This window comes from Diaphorina citri, unplaced genomic scaffold, assembly GCF_000475195.1.
Source record: "Diaphorina citri unplaced genomic scaffold, Diaci psyllid genome assembly version 1.1 scaffold315, whole genome shotgun sequence".
NCBI lineage: Eukaryota > Metazoa > Arthropoda > Insecta > Hemiptera > Psyllidae > Diaphorina > Diaphorina citri.
The window spans coordinates 1,974-12,427 of record NW_007377750.1 but is presented as its reverse complement, the minus strand read 5'-3'; the positions used below and the strand labels follow the sequence as shown (position 1 = coordinate 12,427).

Sequence of the window (10,454 nt, the reverse complement as noted above, 5' to 3'; positions counted from 1 at the left end):
TTTTTTTCCGTTCTAGCAAATATAACTCAAAAGACACCAGAAGATGTGGCCCGAGAAAATCGCCACAAATATCTCATGGGAGAAACCAAAGCGGTGGGGGTGATGTTCGGGTCAAAAGCCTTTGTCCAGCTGCTAGCCAATCCATTGGTCGGTATTCTCACACATAGGTACGTTCTGTTTACTTTATGCATTTTCCGTCCTAAAAGACTCTCATGGAGCCATGCTTTTAGTTCATATCCGTAAACTTTTTTTTAAACTTTCAATCGTACTTCATTCCTTGAATCAGGGTGATAATCTTCAAATATGATAAAATAGGAACTTGCTGAAAGTGACCTGTTTGAATTTGGGTCATCTCTTTACTTGGAGACCTTTACCTTACCTTAAAAATTAAATTTCAAATCTATTAACACAATTGCATGGTTTATTATTCATTTTTGGTAACCAACGTGTTATTTGTTTCACAGGGTAGGGTACAGTCTCCCGATGTTCACTGGCTTTGTCATCATGTTCCTTTCCACTTTAAGTAAGTTTGTCATTTATCAAAGATTTTACCAACAAATTTTATGGATTTACGGTCCAAAACGCTTTAGTTTTTGCTATCCAAGCCCCTTCTATCCATGGCTTTTTCTTTTAGGGTACTGCCAACTCTAGATAATTAACCAAGTACCAACACTAAAGGTTTTTTTTTTTGGGGAAGTTCAGAATATCTGCTTAGGATTTACCATAACCCACTCCAAAATGTATTTCTTCTTGAATATCTTTACAGTTTTTGCTTTCGGAAGAACGTATGGCGTTCTGTTTCTGGCAAGATCTCTGCAAGGCATTGGATCATCTTGCTCAAGTGTGTCAGGTATGGTATTGACAATTGTCAGGTATGATAGAGACTCCACTTTCCTACTTTCTAATTTATGGGGAAATTAGTATTTAATTTTTAAATCTCGAGATTCTCATGGGAGGGGGAATAGTTTTGTTTTATTCGTAAAGCTAAACTAGGGAATATCAGCTCTGCGAATATGACTTGCTCAATTTCTCACTTTTATTACATCTCAAATTCTCAATAGCCTCACGCCTGTCAGTAATTCTCAGTATACATATTTCCTTTTGTCCGATTTTAGGAATGGGGATGTTGGCTGAGCGGTATCCTGACGATCGAGAGCGGGGTAATGCGATGGGCATAGCACTGGGGGGCTTGGCCCTGGGAGTTCTTATAGGTCCGCCATTCGGAGGTATCATGTATCAGTTTGTCGGAAAAACTGCGCCGTTCTTGATTTTGTCCGCGCTTGCACTGGGTGATGGATGTAAGTGTAACTATAAATAAATAAAAATCAATGTTAATGATATAATAAAACAAACTTTAACCAGCAATATGCAAAAAATGGATCAATATCGCAGTATCTTTCTACGTACTGTACTACTGTATTATGTTTATGTACCGTACATGTGGATATTTAGGTAAGTCGGAAATAAGTACCCAATACACTGGAGTTTGTCTGGGTGTATTTTTGATCGAAAGTTATATTACATTCTTTATCGTTAAATCAATGTTAATGATATAATAAAACAAACTTTAACCAGCAATATGCAAAAAATGGATCAATATCGCAGTATCTTTCTACGTACTGTACTACTGTATTATGTTTATGTACCGTACATGTGGATAGGTAAGTCGGAAATAAGTACCCAATACACTGGAGTTTGTCTGGGTGTATTTTTGATCGAAAGTTATATTACATTCTTTATCGTTGCCTCAGAAGCATCCCAGATTCCAAGAATAGAGTCAATTTCTAAAGCAAAAACTAACATTTCAGGTGTTAATTCCTCATGCATTAGTGTCAATGTGAAAATCTACGAATAAGTTACCAGATAAAGGTATGTTTCTCTGTTGAACTGACAATTATTGCAAACTACATTATCTTATGCTAACGGAAGAAGTTGCAGTGCTCTGTTCTTCAGTTTTCAATTCAATGCACCTTTTCACTTTAATTTAAGGTTTACATGTATCTCTTCTCTCTGTTTAGATAGATCACATATTCACACATTACTAGTTACTTAACACGTTCTTGTAGCAAATTTTGCACCTACAGTAAATATTTTGTATAGCAGCTTTCATTCATAGCTATTATCAGAAATTCAATTTTAAAAAGTAGTGCATAGTAAACACTTAGTAGAACTTTGACTAATCTTTTTATATGATCTTCTTATCCAATTCTTCAAGCTATTTATGTATTTTGTACACGGATATTTTTTTTAAACTTCGAGCAATTTGTAGTAAACACTTTTTAAACTTTGCACATTGTTCAATTTCAGGACATCTTTTATTTGAGACATTTTTTCAAGCTATTTATGTATTTTGTACACGGATATTTTTTTAAACTTCGAGCAATTTGTAGTAAACACTTTCTAAACTTTGCACATTGTTCAATTTCAGGACATCTTTTATTTGAGACATTTGTCCATCATTCATAAGATTGGATATATTGAACTGAATTATTATTGCTTATGAAGTCTCATGTTTTCCCTGGCTGACTTCCTTTGATACAAAGAAATTTGGTACCTAGTTATTTTTGACTTCTTGACCTCAAAAGTCCTGAGTCAGTATTGATTTTCTTCCAGTGCTTCAACTGCTTCTCTTACAACCTGGCGTAGTCAAACAAGAAGTGGAGCCTCCAACTTTGAAATCACTTGTCATGGATCCTTATATCCTCATTGCTGCAGGTATGTACATTGTACTCATGTACCAAGTCGTCAACTCTATAGGTACCTAGTTTCTGGGCCTAATTTACGTTACGTTACTTACTTGGAAACTTCCGTAGGTATCACTGTCGATACTTCTCTGTAAATCGGCTTCAAGTGCTCGAAATTAAATCGGTGGTCATGTACCAAGTCGTCAACTCTATAGGTACCTAGTTTCTGGGCCTAATTTACGTTACTTACTTGGAAACTTCAGTAGGTATCACTGTCGATACTTCTCTGTAAATCGGCTTCAAGTGCTCGAAATTAAATCGGTGGAGAAATGTATTCATCCCACTGAGTTGTTCTTCAACATTTCAGAGTATATCTTTGTCATTTCTCCTCCGATTCAAGTGCATGTAAAACACACTGTGTCTAGCATACCAGATGGGAAGATAATTGCGCAATTCCCTAATCTTTGTCATTTCTTCTCCGATTCAAGTGCATGTAAAACACACTGTGTCTAGCATACCAGATGGGAAGATAATTGCGCAATTCCCTATTGAACGCTACTTGCTGATTTGTTTATTTTCAGGTGCTATCACATTTGCCAATACGGGCATAGCTATGTTGGAACCTTCCTTGCCGATATGGATGATGGACACAATGGGAGCTGACAAATGGCAACAGGGGGTATCTTTTCTGCCCGCCAGTATATCCTATCTGATAGGCACCAACTTGTTTGGACCTTTGGGTCATCGGATGGGAAGGTGAGATTACATTACATACGTACATTATTTTGATGCGTACTGTAAAATGATGAAATTCAAAAAAGGCTGCATTTCCATGATAATAATTGGTCTTATTTTACTTTAGTTAACTTAATTTAGGAACCACAACAATAGATAAGTATTGATATGTAAGTCCCTTTAAATCTTTATGATTTAGATGTGAGGAATGGACTCATAAGAGCTTGCATTACTTTGAAATGCATTACTAATTTAACACTTTTTTATTTTTTTTAGGTATTTAGCAGCATTGCTGGGTCTTCTGATTATTGGGATTTGCTTAATGATGGTAAGTGTTCTTCCTCCTTCAAATTTGATTTACCTAGTTCCGGATCAAACTGGCTTGGCAGACAAGAAGTTCAGTTTCATGCCCGAGTCAAAAATTTCAATAGATGCATCATAATTCTTCAACTCAGAGGTCTGTGGTATTGAACTCGTAGCCTTATGAAAAATTGACCTTTTATTTTCAAGTACATACATACTTACCAATGAGAGATGACATAACTCGTATACAGGGTGAACACGAAAAACGTCAAAAAAATCCTAGGGTAAGGTATGAATGGGCACAGATGAACTCGCAGGTAGTTAGCATATAGGTATCCATCAATCACCTAATAGTATCATGATCTCATATGCAGATATCTTTCCAACTTACCTGTAACATCCTAGGGTAAGGTATGAATGGGCACAGAGGAAGTCGCAGGTAGTTAGCATATAGGTATCCATCAATCACCTAATATATGATTTAGGTGTGAGGAATGGACTCATAAGAGCTTGCATTACTTTGAAATGCATTACTAATTTAACACTTTTTTTATTATTATTTTTTTTTAGGTATTTAGCAGCATTGCTGGGTCTTCTGATTATTGGGATTTGCTTAATGATGGTAAGTGTTCTTCCTCCTTCAAATTTTCCAACATCCCTGGTAAATTCTCTGGCATATTTTTATCCTATTTCTTTTTTTCTTGTAGATTCCATTGGCTCGGAATATCAATCATCTCATTGTGCCCAACGCTGGTCTAGGCTTTGCTATAGGCATGGTGGATTCCTCAATGATGCCTGAACTAGGCTACTTGGTTGACATTCGGCACACGGCAGTGTATGGTAGTGTCTACGCTATAGGAGACGTGGCGTTTTGCCTTGGATTTGCTATTGGTAAGACACTATGACCCACTGCCAATGGAAACGGTTTCAGTGTTTTTCTAGTTAGGTACCCCTTTTCTTCGTGCATATCAGTATCCCTCAAATATGGTATCCTTTGTCCTCTTGGAAGCCTGCTGTTGAGCAGGAAGGAGGCTGTTCTAGCATTTTTATGACCCACTGCCATTGGAAACGGTTTCAGTGTTTTTCTAGTTAGGTACCCCTTTTTTTCGTGCATATCAGTATCCCTCAAATATGGTATCCTTTGTCCTCTTGGAAGCCTCCTGTTGAGCAGGAAGGAGGCTGTTCTAGCATTTCTCTCTTACTATGCTACGGCTACATACCTACATAGTTCAAAAATTTCTAAAGGCACAATTTTATCTTTTTCTTCTTCTTCTTCTTCTTCTTCGAGTTTTACCGCTGAATCCTTTATTTAACTGTTTGAAATAGGTCCAGCAATGAGTGGAACGTTGGTCAACACAATCGGCTTCGAATGGATGCTGTTCATTATTGCCATCTTGGATTTCATGTACGCCCCATTGCTGTATCTATTGCGCAATCCTCCAACCAAAGAGGAGAAAAAGGTTGGTAGACAGGTATTTCAATACATAATATTTATTATTATATCATTAGTCATAAGCTATTGAACTTAACTGTTATGACTGTTCTGGTCATATCTGAGAAGAAGTGAATTCCATGGAAGGCATCATAGCTTTACTATGCATGTCCGAGTACATTATTATTATTTTTTTTTTCTTCACAGACACTGATCAATGAGAAATCATCTGTGAGATACATAACGTACCAGAATGAAGAGGATGATGACGAATAGCATTTTGTTCTGGTCATATCTGAGAAGAAGTGAATTCCATGGAAGGCATCATAGCTTTACTATGCATGTCCGAGTACATATATTATGTATTGTAGTTTATTTATTTATTTTTTTCTTCACAGACACTGATCAATGAGAAATCATCTGTGAGATACATAACGTACCAGAATGAAGAGGATGATGACGAATAGCATTCAGAATTGAATCACCCAGCTGTGTACTAAAGAGTGAGTTTGGGTGATTCTTGAGCTAGATTTATACTATTATTATTAAGCTTGGTTATTTATCCTTCAGGGAGATTTTCGTTCAAATTTGGACAAAAGTGTTGGCCGAACAAAAGCAATAACAAATTTGGTCAGCTCCCATGGCGTAGTGGTCACTGCACTCGCCTTGCACGCGGGAGACCCGGGTTCGATTCCCGGCGGGGTCAAGAAATTTGAGTGAGTTTGGGTGATTCTTGAGCTAGATTTATACTATTATTATTAAGCTTGGTTATTTATCCTTCAGGAAGATTTTCGTTCAAATTTGGACAAAAGTGTTGGCCGAACAAAAGCAATAACAAATTTGGTCAGCTCCCATGGCGTAGTGGTCACTGCACTCGCCTTGCACGCGGGAGACCCGGGTTCGATTCACTCGGATTCTCTTTGGTTGCTTTTCGAACCCTGTGAGTTTTAAGCGGTAAAATCTGTTGCTTTCATGATATATTAGGTGAGCTACATTGGTTGTTAGGATTATTGAGATATGTATTGGGAAAAATCCTACAATGCTGCAGTGAGCACCAAAGTTGTGACATAATAACAGTAACACAAAGAAATTGCATTTACATTTTACAATAACAAATTTGATCAAAAGATTAGATTTCTATGCTCTTCAGTCCTAGCGAAAGGAAAGTGCGTTGACATGTCTAACGTTTGACTTCACCTTTAAAAAACCAGGTACATCTGTTCTTAACGTTTAATTCTGTTCTTGATAGTATGAAAAAAATCAATAATAATAATAAACTCATTCATTTTTGTTCTATGTACACACATTGGTAAAATATTTGATGTTAATGGTACATACGAGTATTTGTACTATATATCGCAATATACTTGAAAAAATAAATAATAATAAAATAGATATGATTATAGTAAATACAATTATTGTTATAGCAAGTTCAATAGTGAAAATGTTTTTGTTTAAAATAAATTTTAGACCTCCCTCCATTTTATCAGCAACTCGAGACATTTAAATTTAAATGATAAATCTGATAACCATTACCTATTTATAAAGTTAGATAACTAAGTAAATTAGATTATATTATTTTAAGGTGTATAGCAAATAATTTATTCTACTGATACAATACACTCTAACATGAAGTTTATTTTTGTTTTCATATCATTAAAGTTACAAAGCTTTTTACTTCAGTAGTTTAGTGAATTTTGTTTTACACAAACTTTAGCTATCTCATTTTCGACAAGGCGCATCATTGTACTGAATATTATGTTTACCTCTTTTTGATTCGGATATTAGCCTACAAGTATAGGTAATCATTATTTTTATCAGGCATACTTCCCTGCAGATAAAACACATTATTTTCTGATTATTTTATTTTTCATTGAATGATAACATAATTTTCTTCCCGGTCATTTTGATGGTATTAAAATTAAAATGGTCAGACAGATCTATATTTGAAAGGACAATAGTACGGAAATCATCATCTCATGACAGCAATATTAACTTGGACAAATGGTATGCTGTCTAAAAGCTAAAACTGTCAGAAATTGAAACATATCACAGAAATCATCATCTCATGACAGAAATATTAACTTGGACAAATGGTATGCTGTCTAAAAGCTAAAACTGTCAGAAATTGAAACATATCACTTGATTATTTACCTTAATAATCAAGCTAAGCTATTAGAAATTCAAGAATATAGCCATATCAACCATGTACAAACTTTTCAGTAAAGTTGTTCCTAGGTACTAAATAAACACCTAAGCAAGGGTATTTTGAACGCAATCAAAAGGAAAACAATGAAACCCTGGAGTTAGTAAGTGAACACTTGTTTATTTTCTAGAACTGGTAGGTACTTAGAAATTCTAAAATTCAGTTTTAGGACTTCAAACTGTGATATTAAAGTAGAACTAATATCTTACAATTTTGTTTTGTCTACACCATACAACACAATTTTCGGTTCCATTCATAAAATGAAATCTCATCTGCTCTTCGTTCAAGTATCATTTTTTCAAATTGTTTAGCTAAATTTATAAATCCAGATAGTTTAGAGTAAAATTACGAGTTAATATTTGCAGTTACATATTTCTGCAAATACATAAAAGTGAGTAGGCATTTATTTTTATTACCATACAGTTAGATGCTCTATTTTCTTCGTTATTTAAAATTAGGTACATAAATTACAATGTGTAATATTAAAAAATCTAAATAAATAAATTTAAAAAATCTTATATTTAATAATAATAATTTATTTACTGTTATCATTGGTTTAGAAAAACTCTTGGTCTAGTAGCATTCTTTGTACTAGCATATCACGTACATAGTACCTTTTTTTATTTCTCCTTCACGTTTTACGTAGTGCCACTTCATATTGTTTGAATTTTCACCTATTAGCACTTAGTTTTATCAGATTTAATTGATCACTTATGAGTAGATTTTTTTCCATTTTGGATTTTTCTTAGTAGAAATTTTTCCTTCTAGATATTTTTACGCACTTGTAGTTCCTTTAGTAGTTTTTTCTTTTCTTCTTCATCTACCCCATGTTTTAATAGCACTTCATTAAAATAGCTATGTAGTAGAATATATATCCGGTGCCGGTGTCAGCATGGTAGCTAAACATTAAGCGCTGAATTATTTATTGAGATATTTGGAAAATCCTACTATGCTGCAGTGAGCACCAACGTTGTGATATAATGACACAAAGAAACGGCATTTATCTATTTATTTAATTTTTAGTAAATATTCATGCACTAAAGGCACTTCTTATTGATGTTTAGACTATCACTAAATTTTTCATTCTTGCACTTTAGTAGCACTTTTTTTTCCTCACTGTAGTAGCACATTTGTTTATTCACGTAGTAGCACATATTTCTAGATTTAATATACAAGTAGATTTTACTAGTGATTATGACTTTAGCATGTAGTTTATCTTCTAAATACGTTTTATTTTTTACTAATATTTCCTTATTTTAAGAATTTTTGGTGCTCACTGCAGTATTGTAGGATTTTCCCAATATCTCCTTGGGCCGCGACCGGTGCCAGCATGGTAAGTAAAAATTAAGCGCTGGATTATTAGGATTGTATATGGAAAATCCTATGCTGCAGTGAGCACCAAAGTTTTGATATGATAACACGAAGAAACGGCATTTATTATTAATATTTCCTTATCTTATTCTTCTGTATTTCAATAGCTACTTTTAGTTATTTTGTAGCACTTTTTTTCTTCACAAATTATTGGATTATACACATATAAATACTCGTAGAATTAGATCATTTAAATTTACTTAGATTTAGAAGTAGGTGTGAGTAGAATAGACTCGATAATTAGAAAGAAATAAAGTAGGTATTACAAGACTTCGGATTATGTGAAAATGAATATTGTAAATGCAATTTGATGCATACTGTAAAAATGTAAAATACAAATGCACACAGCGACTGGTGCCAGCATGGTAGGTAAACATTAAGCGCTAGATTATTGAGATATTTGGAAAATCATCCCATGCTGGAGTGAGCACCAAAGTGGTGATATAATAATAATAATAACACAAAGAAACGGCATTTATTTATTTAATTTGACTATGTTGCATAATTTGACACTTTTTGGATGCATATAATCCGATGTCTACTTATAACATACTAGTAATTTATTAGCTTCTTGTAGTGGTAGTGTTGAACAATTTACGGGTTGTTTTATTAACGTTGTAGTTTCATTAGGCACTAGAAAACCTATCATTTCATTTATTTTTTACTTTCTATTAATACTTCATCAATGCAAATAAAAGGAGAAAATGACGAAACAAGAGTAGACAATCTGGACATATTATAAACCAAAATATATTATTGCCCAAGCCCAATTGTTCCAATTGTTCTACTTATAACTTATAACATACATAGTAATTTATTAGCTTCTTGTAGTGGTAGTGTTGAACAATTTACGGGTTGTTTTATTAACGTTGTAGTTTCATTAGGCACTAGAAAACCTATCATTTCATTTATTTTTTACTTTCTATTAATACTTCATCAATGCAAATAAAAGGAGAAAATGACGAAACAAGAGTAGACAATCTGGACATATTATAAACCAAAATATATTATTGCCCAAGCCCAATTGTTCCAATTGTTTCTGATATTGGACATGATCTCGGTAACTACAAATTAAAAAAATAATAATAATAATAAATAAAAAAAATAAATACGAGTAAAAAGTTACAAAAACCATGACTGAGGTCCCCCGTTAAAATGCCAAGTACTTAATAGCTTTCAAGTTTAAGTAGACTAAACTTTTTGACCAAGGGGCATATTGAGATTTTCAAGTCAATGTTTCCGAAATCTTTTCCAAGCATTAGAAGATTATATTAAAATTTATATGTAGGTAGAACCTATATTAGAATTTACATGTAGGTAGTACTTATTTAGTTATTTGTAGATTAGTTAAACGTGTAATTCTAATATTCTCTATAAAAAGGTTCAAAGTTACCCCAAGCAGTTTTTTTTTCCTTTTTCCCTCATGAAAACTTATAAGTTGTGTCTTGTATTTGTTTCATTTGCACTACCTTACACCTGTAAAATCTTTTTCCTAAAAATAAAATACGAGTATATAATGGTAAATAACTAGCTAGCTACACCTACATGTTTTGTCTTCAACTTTTAATGATAGCTTACTCGTGAGTATTTTGAGTTTGACAAAAGACTCTGGGATTTAGAATTAGAAGTATGTTCAACAAAAAATAAAAAGGAAACAGGAGGGAGCAGAATATTAAATTATAATAATTAATAAAATTAAGAAGAAAACGTGAAAATCTACAAT

At 33.6% G+C, this 10,454-nt stretch overlaps 1 protein-coding gene across 1 annotated transcript; it reads left to right on the top strand.

The window, feature by feature from the left end:
• The first annotated feature begins 20 nt into the window (after nt 1-20).
• On the top strand, nt 21-5,831 carry LOC103507463 (synaptic vesicular amine transporter). The gene is made up of 10 exons (XM_017443342.2): nt 21-167; nt 465-523; nt 767-850; nt 1,116-1,298; nt 2,614-2,715; nt 3,266-3,440; nt 3,696-3,747; nt 4,430-4,613; nt 5,049-5,182; nt 5,553-5,831. Exons 1-10 carry the CDS (start codon nt 76-78, stop codon nt 5,619-5,621), a joined length of 1,134 nt encoding a protein of 377 aa, XP_017298831.1. The 5' UTR covers nt 21-75; the 3' UTR covers nt 5,622-5,831.
• The last annotated feature ends 4,623 nt before the right edge of the window (nt 5,832-10,454 follow it).

Bases quoted from the DNA above. Each gene is read 5' to 3' on its own strand.
- LOC103507463 (XM_017443342.2), top strand. From the start codon at position 76: ATGGGAGAAACCAAAGCGGTGGGGGTGATGTTCGGGTCAAAAGCCTTT. The intron at 168-464 runs GTACGTTCTGTT...TTTGTTTCACAG, and splicing joins GTCGGTATTCTCACACATAG to GGTAGGGTACAGTCTCCCGA. The intron at 2,716-3,265 runs GTATGTACATTG...GTTTATTTTCAG, and splicing joins TTATATCCTCATTGCTGCAG to GTGCTATCACATTTGCCAAT.